This window comes from Acanthopagrus latus, chromosome 13 (assembly GCF_904848185.1).
Source record: "Acanthopagrus latus isolate v.2019 chromosome 13, fAcaLat1.1, whole genome shotgun sequence".
NCBI lineage: Eukaryota > Metazoa > Chordata > Actinopteri > Spariformes > Sparidae > Acanthopagrus > Acanthopagrus latus.
In genome coordinates, this window is record NC_051051.1 from 12,104,100 (window position 1) to 12,118,262 (window position 14,163).

Consider the following 14,163-nt stretch of genomic DNA (forward strand, 5'->3'; position numbering starts at 1 on the left):
CAGGTTTAGATCCTCTCTTTCTCTGCCTGTGTTTTCCTCTCAGCTTCGAGGACGCTCGCTGTTGATCAGTCTGTCCGTGCTCCGTCTGAGACCGCCGCACAGCGCCCGGCCCCCGGTGACTCAAAACAGCCTCTTGGCGCAAACATCAATCGAGTGACCACCTGAAAAACAGTGGCTGAGCCCGGCCCAAAAAAAACCAACATCTAATCCCTTTATCTGCTTTGTGGAGTCACACACGCTCTTTGCACGAAGACTTGGATGAAGCAGATGACATGCTCCTTTGCCTTTGTGACTTTTCTATTGTGCTACAAAGTCGCAAGGGACACCCGCGGAGAGGCGGAAGCGGCCACAATCGATGCCGTCTCACGTTACACTTGTTTTTTGTTGTGAGCCCTATAGGGAAGACCGCAGCTCGCGTAATCACAGCCGTTATGTGCCGTAATAACCGCCCTGACATCCACACGGTAGCCATAATGCCAGCCGTGCGCCGCTGATAACACGGCCTCACCCTCTACTTTGTACCTGCCGAGTCACTGTGAGAGAAGGAGGAATGGAAACAGGAAGGGCAGAAGAGAGGGGGAGGCGAATAAGGAAGTGGAGGTTGACTCAAGTACGCGGAGGTTGGCGCTGCCTTGGGTTTTCTCCAAAAAATGTGTGTGCGTGTGTGTGTGTTTGTGCCAATAATGTCTGAGTATGACTGCTGGAGCCAAAAGGGTTCAGACAAGCTCTCAGCTTCGAGGCTGTGTAGGATGATAATAGTCGCTTGCAAGTGCATACAGGTTTGATGGTGTCACGTCGACTTGACTTTACAGGGTTTTTATTTCCCTTTTACGATATAATAGTGATGGTTTATTACATTCTTCGTGTCACGCGCCTCCTCTCATAATCATTTTGTTTGACTGTCTGGACTGTTTTATATGTAAAAGACAACTCCTGCGAGTTAACCGCCCTCGATAAACAGCTAAAATATGATACCTAAAGAGAGTAAAGAGATTTATTGCTGTCTCAACTGAAAAGCCTAAAAATCCGCAGCCATTCTCATAGGCCCATTGCGAGGACACAAACAAGTACGATGGATAGGGGGCCGAGGATTTGACGCTGGTGACTTGGCGGCGTCTTTGGCAGCGTGACGAGAGATTATAATCGTCGTGAAGCCGCGAAAAGCGTAGTGGATAAGTTGTCGATGAGTGCATGATTAAGGATTGATCGACCCCAACAAGACGCTGCTCTTGCTTTACATGTGTTGCAAAAACTGCATAGTCTACTGTAAATAAACGCAAAATAAAGCGTAACGCATTAAGCTCAATAACAACAGGAGCCCTTGATGAATACATTGCAGTGCTACTGTAAACGATTATAACACCCCGTATAACACTGGCCTGTCACGTTAGCAAGCGCCGGCGGCAAAATCCGCCACGTTTCATTGTTTCCTATTGGTGCCCCCGTTCCTGATGTCATTCCTGTCGCACTTGTTTAGACTGCATGTATATGTATGTACGTCCGGGATGGAAAAGCTATCTTGGCAAACTCACTCATCTTAAACATGTGTGGTTAGTCTCCAGTCTGATCTCCTGCCCACAGCTGATGGGTATGCAGATAGGACGTGTGCAAGAAACCTGTCTTTCTTGAGGAGTCTGTAAACTGTAAACACATATTTTTGATGTTTATCACTGGTTGTAAATGTCTTATAATCTAAAAATCAATGTGTGTATAATGCCATGATTAACACTCTTACAGTCTTATTAATACATAACAATTTATTAGCACAGTTTATTAGCACAATCAGGGATTTTAAGGGCCTTATTACCATTATTTGATTGATGCTTATTAAGAAAGTGTCGACAGATTTACAACAGGGTAATGCAGGCGATGCAAGTCCAATTTTATGTTTTTGTGTTTTTGAGCTATTACACTAAGTAAAATAACTCGCCAGCCTCCTGGTTGTAGCTGTCTGACACAACACGCCATCCCTGACCTCCATCTCCACTCCTCATGCTACTTTTCCTCACGCGCTCTTTTCCAGCTGGAACAATTACAAAAGCTGTTTTTTCTTATGAGGACAAGCTAGAATGTTTGAATGGAAATCCACATGTAAACAACAACAACAACATAAATGCCAATCTGATCACGCAGATAAATTGAGGCATCAGATAAGCAGAGGATCAGTCATCCAGGGAACAATGCATCGCTTCAAATGTTCTGTGTTCAAAACTCCATGACGCATGTTTCACTGGATAGACAGAAACCTCGGCCTGCTGGTTTCGCCCGACAGAAAAATCTGTTAAACGGCTGCATGCCGTGACATAATTCAAGCAGACAATACCTGACACGCCTGCACATATACGGAGACAGCGCTACCGGTAGTTCTGTGTTAGATGTAATGCATGGTGTCAAGGCCCATGTGTGAGCGTGAACAGGTTGAACAGGCGAGAGTTTGTGAAAAGCCAGTAGATGTAGACTGAACAGAACCTCCCAGGGACATAATGTACTCATACACACACACAGAGACACATGAAATGTTAAGTAACTCCCACTCACAGGTAAACAGAAGGAGAACAGACACACTCTCGGAGCACAGAGATACAAAATGCAAGATACCGAGCTCGCATTTTCTTCCCCTTCTGTGGCAGACAGATGGCGACGAACGTGAGATGATGACAAAGTGTTTGAACAGCGGGAGGGACGAGGCTTTTAACGGTGACGGCCGTGCAAGCGTGGCCTCTCTCCTTGAATATTGGCCAACAAACCAACCGAATGCGCTCGACACCGAATCAAAACACAAACACTCGAGCACCGCAGCTCGAAGTCACAGACGCAACTTGCATCTCGGATTTTGCGTTCCCAGCGAAAGGGGCTATCAGAGGGATCTCAGGACAAATCCCTGTGTATATTTACCACTGAGCGTGCGAGACAGGTGGGCAGATTAGAGGAGCACCCACCTCCTCCCGCTCCCCACAACAACGGGTCATTGGAGATAAACTCGGGCTTAGGCTGTCTCCTGCTAAGTCTGAGCCAAATCTAAGTCTCGCTTTTTGAGAGGGACCTGATCCTGAGCAATAAAGGCAGATCTCTGGGGATTGGTGACATTGTGCCAGAGCTGTCAGTCCCAGAGGAGAAAGGGTTTGTGACAAAGATGGGGGAGAGTGTTTCAACGACAGGTGAGTCAACAAATCCAGAGTGGAAGCAGCTCAGTGAGGGTACGGAAGGTCGACCTGACGACACCCATCAACGGTCCCCTGCGCAGATGAAGGCAGTTTAGCAATGTAAATAAGTACTGAATCAATATCCATCAAAGTGAGTGGAAGAACACCACAAGAAAGGTATGAAAACGCTGTTTAGTAGTCCGAGCTAGCTTAGCATCAGACAATTTGTTAGCATATCCATGTGATGATCAATTACAGCAAATGCTAATCCTCACCCACTGGCTAAAAAAAACAAAAAAACTCAACAACACACTTTCATAGTGCTTGACTTTGTTTATATTTGGCGGACCCTGCCACCTTTCTAGCTTTAAACAGTGCTCTTATTTTCCCCTGAGGACAACTTGGTTTTTTTTTTGTTAATGGAAAAAATAAATATATTTCCGAGTTTGTATTCAACCATCATTGTAAAAGTTAAAACTCTAATTTCGAATTTCGTCTCCAAAACTGCATAGTGCACCTTTAAGGCGTTGGCTCAGTGAATGCAGCTAATGTCGCATTTTGAGAAAAACAAAGTTTTTTTATGTGATTTCGGAGCTGGATTAAAAGTAAAGCGACTTTCGTCAGTGTGCCATTCATCCTCGGCGGGATGTAAACGTCTGAACCAAATTCCGTCCATCCGATCACTGTTGAGAAATTTAAATCAGAGCGACGGAAAATTGTTCAGTACCTTCAATTCACCGTTTTCAAAGAGTAGAAACAGTTCATAGAAACTGTTCACAGTGACGTAGGTGTGAGAGAATGGCAAAAGTAAAAAGAGAAAAAAATCTTTATCGACTGCCATTGTTGAATTGTCACCCAACATTAACTCCAACTTAACTGAACTGGTTATATGAATTAATGGAAAGTGACATTTCACTCATTCAGAACAATCCTGTCCAGTGAGAATCCTGTCATTGATCTCTTTCAGTCTGGAACTGATGGGCATCTGCAGATGAGCAGGACGGGGACGTAACACAGCCCAGTCTGGTGACGGTGGGGAAACAATTGCTCAAGCGTCCTCTGGGAGAGCTGAACTGAATTGTGTGTTGTGTTTTGCGTCGGTGGCTCACGGCGACCCAACCTTTGCGCCACAGTCCGGGCTCAAAGTCTGCTCTCAGAATAGCTGATGGCGCACGGTGCGTGTTAATAATCTGTGGGAAACATGGGGAGTCGAAGCAGTGGGATGTTCGAGTGCTGCCTTCCTGAGCGTCAGTGTTTATATATGGGGTGGTGGTACCCGCCAACTGCGTCGGCGCATGCCGCCCTTCAAAGCCGAAATGCAGCAACTGTTTCGTGGGGACACTGGAAACAGAAATAGATCAGAGTTCATCTCCTCCTCTGACAGCGTGCAAGTGACCTTTGACCTTTCAATTACACACAATTACACGTGTGTGCAATATGCCTGTGTGTGGTCTCGCGTACGGCGGCCGGGTGCTCGGGTGAAAAATCTAAACGCGAGCGGAGTCAAGAGGCTTAGGGGATTACAGGAACTGTGTTGTCTTTACACAAAATGTAACGTTTATGTTTGATCAGCAGACCTTAAAGAGAGAGAGGAAGCGAGGGGCTGTAAAGGTGACCTGGTGATTCATGTTACACAGACCTGCACTGACGAACAAGCACAGGCCGGTGAGCTGAGGAGTAACCACGGGCTGCACGGGCAGACACACACAGACACACACACACAGACACACACACTGTCTGCCTGGACGTCGACAACACTGTGTCTTACATCTAGTCTCTTGGGTCATAACAACAGCTAAGTTAGGAGCACTGATGAAGACGTAATGGTTAAAACATGGCCCTTTAATTATTTAGCCACTTTAGAGGTGCAGTGTGTAGTTTTGGGGAAATGATTTTTTTTTTTATTCCGGACACTGACTGATGTTTTATGCCTAAAACAAACTAAATAAATAAACTCTCTCCCTTCGTGACTGAATAAACCGGATAAACAAACTGACCTTTCAACACAGTATACACTGTTTTACTTTGTTTATATTTGGCGGACCCTGCCACCTACCTAGCTGCAAACATTTTTTTGGGGACCTTATTTTCTTCCAAGAACAGCTTGTTTATCCAGTTATGGAGAAAAAAAAACAACACATATTTCTGAGTTCATATTATTTCAGTATTATCATTGTAAATATTCAAATTTAGTCTGAATTCCAAAATCTACACAGGTGCCCCTTTGATAAAGGCATTTTGATTTTGACTTTTTGCCTCATTTGCCTTAATGAAACTTCGATATTTTTCATCTTTCAACCCTTGCATAAGCCACTAAGTCAAGAAGTTGACTGCCAGATAGCCACAAGAGCAGGACAACACTACTTAAAGGTTAAAGGTTTCAGTTAGGGATTGTTGCAATATTGCGATATTCACAACAATCATGATATTAAACAATTAAATATTGATATGCTTGTCTTTTTAACATGAGGTACCAGCCTGTAAGAACAAAAGGAAAAGAGCATCAGTGTGTCTTGGCTTTTTTTCTTTGACTTAGGTCAACGAACTCTTAACAACAAATTGGTCTTCATTTGACAATTTGCTCTTCATTTCTATTTCAAATCGCTACTTTTGGTGTACAACTGTTGGTCTATGAGGCCGTCGCCTTGAGAAAATGTTCTGATATTTAACCATTTTATTATTCATACATCGAAAACGTATCAATGAATTCAAAAATACGAGATGAATTAACAACAGCGACAGGAGTTAGTCGCTGCCCTACTTTTCTCACAAGCTCAAAATCATACACTGACCTTAATTTTGAAAACACAGCCAAAACAAAAACACATTCACACCTCTCTGTGTTTGTGCAGGCAGGCTTATGCTTATGTGTGTGTGTGTGTGTGTGTGTGTGTGTGTGTCAGACTACCCCCCTCTCCACTCTCCCTTTATGGTGGGGAGATTAGGTGGTTAATCCTGTAGATCTCAGAGAAAAAGCCACTCCTGATGCCACAATGGATTTCACTCAGACCAGCAGAGACGGGACAGACCTGCTGCCGATACGCATCTCGACCTCTGACGGAAACGGGCCGCGTGCGCACACACACGCATACACATACACGCACACAAGGCAGAGCACGTCACCAAGGGCAGGATATTATATTACATATGTATTAGGTGAATACTATAAATAACCCGACAACCATATTGAACTAATGTTCTGAAGCTGTCACGTCTTTTCCCCACTCCTCTTTATAGTACCATACACTGTATTTTATAGACTGTGTGTTATATGTGTGTATACATGGTAAAATCAATATCTCGCCCATAAAAATCTCTTGTGCTTGTTAAGCGTGTGCAAATATTGAATCATTTAAGCTCTGTAAGACATTCTTTACATTCCACGACACCACATTAAATCCTGGATACTGATTGGCTAATGTATTGATTAAGTCATTAGGGCAGGATGAGCAGCCTTGTCGCCTTGTCTCATCCTCTAGTCACTGATCACTGTCACCATGCATGACTGCAAATATAACTGTAAAGGGTTTAAGTATTACTGTGAGTCCAAGAAGAAGACTCATTAAATCCAGATCTACACAGCAGCGCTGTTCTGCAGCTGACCCTGACCTTTGACCTACCCTGACGTGACAGACCGATAAATAGTTAATAAAGTATTATGTTCCTATCTTGTTAGAATAGGCTGAGCCGCTCAGTAAACAGAGGGGTGTGAATCAGAATCAGAGGGGTGTGAATACAGAAGCTTATATGCATTCAGCGGTATTTAGGCTTTAGTCCTTAGATTAAATATGATGAATTTCCTATCTTTCCAGAAAGGCCCCACTGATTATCCACACTCCTCCTCCTCTTCCTCTCTCCTCTCCGGCTTTTTCTGAAGGAGGAAACCCTCCATGCTGTTTTCTGGGGGAGGTGTGTGCAGTCATTCCTCTCATACTCATGCTCCCACTACTTCCAGCACTCTTTTTTTTTTTCTGTTCCACCCCCCCAGTGTGGGGACTGCCGCCATGTTCTTCAAGGGGCTGCATCAAGCGGCACACCAAGAAACATTAAACCCGGATGTAAGGTAATTCTGACTTCAAAATAAAACACAAATTTAAAATGAGGAACCTTGTCAGTGTATTGAGGGTTATGGAATAGTTTCGTTTCAAAAAATTTGGTTTGAAGAGGGTGCCAAAATGATAATAATACACTATTTTACAAAATCTTTCATTACCTAGTATAATCAGTTTACCACTACTGCTCTCAAATGCATCTGTTTTTATTTTTGGCTGATGTCAGCGTGTCAATGCCTTTGATTAATGTATCAAACATTGAAACAGTTAAAATGATGTCCACCTTGACTCATAACAACATACATGCTAAAAATAAAAATAAAAATGAAAATAAATTCAATAATCTAATAATATAACACTGACAGCGGCTTACACTACATCATGTAAATATGTATATATGTCTGTTTCTTCCCCTTTTAATTTTATTGCTTATTTTTGCTATTGTTCCTGTTATTGTAATATGTTTCTGTTTTTGTAATATTATGCTGTGACAAACAAATTTCCCCGTCTGCGGGACATTAAAGGATTTCTGATTCTGATTCTGATTAAATATATTTTGTTACCACTATTTCTTTACTTGATCACCATTTTAAATGCAGGACTTTTACTTGTAATGAAGTATATTGCTGGCTGCCAGTCACATGTGAGTCAACTATTTCTCACTGCACTCGTAAACTCTTTATTAGGATTAGGGTTATAAATAACATATTTGAATAAAGTCATACAAAAGGCTGCAAACAAAACATGTGAATTTAAGACAATGTAATCCACTGATGAACCTTACAGCTGAATTTATTCAGCGGTAGTTCATATTCATTTTGAGGATGAGGAAGTGCATGAATGTAACCCCATTCCTTGCGGCTCTTTATTTTTTGATATCCATTTCCTCATTTTAAGCCGCACGCATCTGTTTTATACATGCACAGAAGTAGCTGTTATGTGTTAAATGAAATTTACCGTGTAAAGGATATGTGTTATTTCTACTGAGGATGGGGTTATCTGTTTTTGAATATTTGTTTATAGTTTCAGTAGATTTCCTCACAAAAACTCAGGTTTTCCAAAATTATAAAATTATATAAATGTATATGAATGCAGGGAATACAATTCATGTTTTTTTTCGTTGATAGATTTCTGACTTTATTGTGCCGCCTCTTAAAACGAAACATTCTAGTAAAATGACTCCAAAAGAAAAAGGTAATCACTCACTCTGCAATAAAAAATATAAACACAACAACGTGTTTTTACTTTGAAAATTTTGACCGGAAGCGCCATGCTCGTTTCCGTTACTACCTTGACGCTAGGTCCCTGAGGCAGGATGACAGCTGAACGGGTCGTGTAGGTACAGCAGCGCAGCCGCTAACGTGAACAACAACCACCACAAACTCTCGTTTTTTAAAGAGGAGGACCGGCTTATTTTCACCGAGCGACACGTCTCCATACCGAGCGGCGGACGCGTTTTGAGTTTACCAGAGGACGCTTACCGTTAACCTTGCGGATATTTGTTCTTTTTTTTTTCCACCAAGAGAGAAAAAAGATCCGTGTCCGGATGTGCCAGCAGTGTTTGGTTTTTCGCATGGCGTAGACACCTTTTCTGAAGCAGGATATTCTTGGTGTTTGGAGGGTCGCAGGAGGCCCCTCGGGTCGACAGCTCATCCCACACTAACATTAACTATACGTCCGAATTCGCCGATCCGTGCGGGGAAATGATCAACGACATGGTTGTGCAATAAGAGAGAGAGCAGGAAGAAGGGGTTGTAACGCGTCTCGGCTACCTCAGTGTTGTGACTGTGGAGAGGCAGCAAGTCACCGGGAATAATAAATTGTTTGGTTCCTGCTGTCAGCCCGACAGACGACGAGACGTGTGAGAGCTATTAGCAAGGGGAGACGACGAGAGGGAATATTTGTGTGCTTGTCTCGTGTGTGTGTGTGTGCGCGCGCGCGTGTTTGTGTCGGCGTGAACCCCTCCGAGGACCGGGAAAACCTTCACCATGACGGGCAGCACCCCAGCGGACATGGTGAGAGAAATTGACTGTCAGTTTTTTCCACGCCGACCATTTACATCCACCCATTCCCTCAGGCTCTCGACCATAAGAGCAGCATCGGAAGGTGCTCTTCAAAGGCTGCTACTTCTTGGTTTTATTAGCTTGCTTTTATTCACATTGGTTTGAGAAGACACCTGACACTGACTATCACATCCTAGTAGAGGTTAATACAGTTGGGTTTCTGGATCTCTAGGGCACCTTGGGAAGGGAAATGACACTTTAACTGAGCTGATATGATTCTTGTCAGTGTTTGAAATACATTTTTACCCCCATAACTTGAATGTATTGTTCCCATACTTGCAGGCAGCCATTGACTCCCACTGATGTTTCCACAGTGTGAAATTCTATCAGCGCACTCTTTACATCATAATGAATGCCGGGTCTGCATCAGTTTATGTGTGTTCCGGTGTAAAAAAGTACCCCAAAGATCAAACTTAAGTGAGGATATCATTTTAAAATGATTCTTTGGAAGGAGTGAAAGTCGATCGTACGAATAGTAGCCTACATGCAACCATTTACATCCACTTATTCCCTCGGGGGTTTTTGACCAAAAGAGCAGCATTTGAAAGTGTCCTTTGGGGCTGCTTCTTCTGGACTTGTGCATTTAAGTTCATCGCAGTATTGAAAACATGTCGACATTGATGATTAACTATTACATCCTATTAGATACGAAACAGTAGTGTTTCCTGCAGGTGGGTTTGTGGCTCTCCAGCGCACCTTGGGAGGGAAATTACACTTTCACTGAACTGATAGGGTCATTATCAGTGTTTGAATAAGTTGCACAACCAAAACTTTAACACATCTATGACTTTACATTACAGCTGGCCATTTCTTAAAATACGTGTTGTTTTATAATTGTTCAATGTATTTTCACATTTCTGCAGTTAGCGCACTGATTAGCCACCACTTTACACGTGTCAGACGTAGTTAACAATTGGATCTGGATCAGCTCTTGTGTGCCCAGTCTTAAAATCATACTTAAGTAAAGATATCATGTTGAAATAATTCTGAAAATGAATGGAAGACAATGGAATACTGGAAAACTAGACAAAATTCATTAAAAAAAATTGGCAAACAAAGTGATTATCTGTGATCTGTGTATCATGAGATACAAACCCAGTACTAAAGTCCTATGTGGATACATTTAATTGTTTAGTTGATAAGATGTATTTATATTGTAATTGTACTGTAATTCCCATAATAGCCCTGTATCCAGCTACCTCTCAGATCTGTATGCCAAGCTCTTATCCAATGGCTCTACCTCCTCACTGGTGTCCACTTTATATTTCATGTTTGACATTTAGCGAACCTCCAGCATGACAGAAAGCAAGGCTGGGAAGATTTTAGCAGTTGCCCCTCTGCTTGATTTGTGCTCAGAATAGGGAAACTGCGTCGCTGCTACAACCCCCTTATGTCATGCCTTCTGAAGTAGTTGTACTTTAACAGGAGTAATGACCTTAAGTGTGTGGTCATCATCAGGTGACTTTATCAGCTTACCCCCACCCCACCCTCTAAAGACACTATCCTCTTATGACTTATTTACTTATTTTACACTAGCTTACTGCCTGTGGTGTGTTATGAACTCTAATCATAAAGGTTTATGTCAGACTCTAATGGCTAAGCTAGTCCTCAAATAAAAACACATGTAAATACCCTCAGTTGGGTTTACCTAGTCAGACATGAGATTTCGCCTCCGTCTGGCAGTTTTACGTCTGTCATCTTTGCTGCGCGGTGCCTGACGGCTCTAAGAATACTTCCAGATCTATGTATAGAAAGGATAAACCACGTAATGTGCCTGTCCAACGGTTAGACCAGCCTTTCCAGCTGTGCCTGCGCTCCTGCATGTACGAGTTCAGCTGATCCGTCTGAACAGCAGGTCCATTATGCTGTCAGGATGTCGGGATAATACAGTGAGGAAGTTAGAGGTGAGCTGACTTCTATGTATATGGTTGTCCAGTCAAAGCTAAAGCATCTAAGTATAGCCCATCGCAAGGAATTTCCATGGATTATGGACATAATCGTGAGCCAAATCTTTCATTTTCTGACCTGATTTGGCCGGTAGTTAAATCCGCGCGCATCCTAATGAACGTTCATAGAAAGTCTTGTGTTATGTCACCGTCTGTGTCGACGTGGGAGGCCTCAGTCGCAGTTTTACGTGTCAGTTTAGGCTTGTGGTTGACTTGTAATAGTGTTTTCCTTGTGTATCAGAGCGGTCCATTATCATTCAGTCGGGAAACTTTGGTTCCAGCCTCCAGCCTCCCTGCTGGAGTGTCTTCAAGCAACACACTGAATCCCTGCCAGCTGCTTTAAAGCTCAGCCTGATGTGCGTGCTGTAAATTTCCCCGCGGGGGGAAGTATCACATTATTATTGCATCATTTATCGCCAGTGTCGGGGATAAAGTTCATTTCTCCGACAGTAACGTAATAATATTTTTTCGACTGACAACTCTCGATGTATTGTTTGAAATGAGTTTTATACTTCGCAGAGCTTCTGGCTTCGGGCGGTGTGTTATTATCATGCCAGCAGCAGAAACATAAAGGTCAAATTCTGCACGTGAGTGAGACGTCTCAGGACTCCAGCCAGTGTCGGTGTTCAGAACGGTTGCATCCCTTCGTGGCTTAGCTCGATCCATACCTCAAACTAGTTCCATTTGTTCCCCAGGGACGTTTGAGGAAATATCAGCTATCTGCGTTTAACTCATCCTGTGTGGTTGAAATCAGCAGCAGATGCAGACCCCCCCCCCACTCTCTCTCTCTCTCTCTCTCTCTCTCTCTCTCTCTCTCTCTCTCTGTCTGCGGAAGGAGCACACACACTTAAAAAGGCTGTATGGAGTGGGAGTGAGAGTAGGAGGAGAGGAGATTTCTGGTGCCAAACATTGTGGGTGAATGAATCTGAGAGAAAGAATAGGAGAAGGAATAGTCATGACTCTTGAGAATGGTGGATAGGATTTTTTTTTTTTTTTTTTCCCTTGAAAGGAGAAAGACGAGGGGAGGGGTCGAGGGAAGAGTGAAGGATGGGGAGGGGGCAAATTGCCTCGCTCCAGGCAGACCTCAGAAGTGCTGACAGGGTCGAAATGGTCCCCATGGCAACAGCGGGACGCTTGGATTTGAGGTCTCGATGCCCCTGTGTGTGTGAGTATGTGGAGGGTTGGGTTGGGGCGCTCTGCAGGTATGTGTGTGTGTTTGTGTGTCTGTGTGTGTCTGTGTGTGTCTGTGTTTGTAACAAGAAGCAGACAAGAAGGGAGAGTAGCACAGAGGCGGGAGAAGAATAAAGCGCCTCCGTTCAGATAAGCCTCGCTGAATAAATACACTCCTGAAAAGACTGAGAGTCCCATGGAGCGAGAGTGAATTTCAAACATCACCGCTTTGGATATGTCTCAGCACAGCAGACAAGATAGGGAGCTCCAGGTACACACACACTTGCACGTAAGGGGAAGTACTTGACGGCTCCCGTTTATCCTGAGCGTCTATCAGTTGTAACTAACACCTTTATTAATGTTTGATAAATTATTTATTAGTGCTTGTTATGAGCCTCTTTTAGTTAGAGCTTTTGGGTTAGCCTGGCTCCGAAAAATCTGCAATCACTGCCCACTTTTCAGTTATTTCTCGGTGATTCAGTTTTGAACGAGCTGAAATCATGAATCATTAGACTGAAAAATTAATTGGCAACTACGTGAAAGCAACAATTAAATGGTTTCAGCTTTTCAAATGTGAATATTTGCGGGTTTTGTTTGTCTTTTTTGATAGTAAACTGAATATTTTCGGGTTTTGAACTGTTGGTCAGGCAAAGCCAGTTATTAGAAGACGTCCTCTCTGTCTTTGGGAACTTGTGACAGACATTTCCCACAATTTTTTGTAGACTAAACAATTAATCGAGAAAATAATGACAAGTATTAGTGTTAGTTGCATCTTGCCTGAGTAGAAAGTAGTAACAAAATGGCTGCAAGATGGAAGTGGTTTCTAAAGGCGAACAGGCAGGCACACATCTGATTGTGATAAAATATGAAGAAACAAACATGGTTACCGCAAGTATACACTCACACACACTCAGTGGGTAGTATTCAAACACCCTGTCTTTTGTGCAGTGGCGAATTGTGTTAATTTGTGTTGGAGGTGGCAATCACAGCCAGACCAGGACTTGGGGTGGAGCATTTACCCATCACATTTTTATGGTGCTGTATCAGTATTTGGCTTAAAGCTAGTTGACTCTCTTATCCTGTGTGGCCAATTATAATTTATGGTGCGTTAAAAGCAGCTCATAGTTCACTCCCGCAGTCCCCCTCAGGCACACAGAAGCACAGTAACACACACAGACAAAGGAGTCAAAGGTTAGGGTCGGAGGTCAGCAGTGTGTTGGTCGCGGATGAAAGAACAATGGGAGGGGAATCCTTGCTGCTGAAAACAGCGCGCCGTGTCTCCTCTTCCTACTCGAGCTTTGCTCAGCATTTATGACACCGAGCAGCAAGAGACCGCGGGAGGTCCGCAGGCGGTCAGCGGCCTCGGGCGGGAGCCGCTAACAAAGCTTTGATTGACACGTTCAGAGGGAGAAACAGTTGGATGGAACACGTCAGCGAATATGTGTGCCTAGCCGATGCCATGTGTCTGAGTCACAGATCAGGATTACGTCACCCCGCCTGGGTGCAGGAGTTGATATATCGACTCTGACACTGTCACATGTAGGCCTCAGAGCGCCACGGAAAGTTCTGACAGCAGGTCTGGAGGTGCTGGAGTTAAACTCCATTCATATTAAATTCAAGCATCTTTAGGAAATCGATGATTCAGAGTTAAAACAGTGACAGCAGATTGTAACAGCAACTAAGAATATGTTCTGCTTTAGATAAATGGTATGAATACACAAATCTAGTGATAATAAAAAAGGCTGTGATTGGTCTGAATGGCGTTTCTGTGCTGGATTTTGAGCTATGA

General features: G+C 43.4%; 1 protein-coding gene across 1 annotated transcript in view; it reads left to right on the plus strand.

Moving 5' to 3' along the window:
* The first annotated feature begins 8,495 nt into the window (after positions 1-8,495).
* The window catches only part of ubl3a (ubiquitin-like 3a), a 34,154-nt gene continuing 28,486 nt past the window's right edge, over positions 8,496-14,163 (plus strand). Inside the window, exon 1 of the mRNA XM_037119179.1 lies at positions 8,496-9,210. Within this exon, the coding sequence (XP_036975074.1) occupies positions 9,184-9,210 (27 nt within the window). The 5' untranslated portion in view covers positions 8,496-9,183. The remainder of the gene's footprint in view (positions 9,211-14,163) is intronic.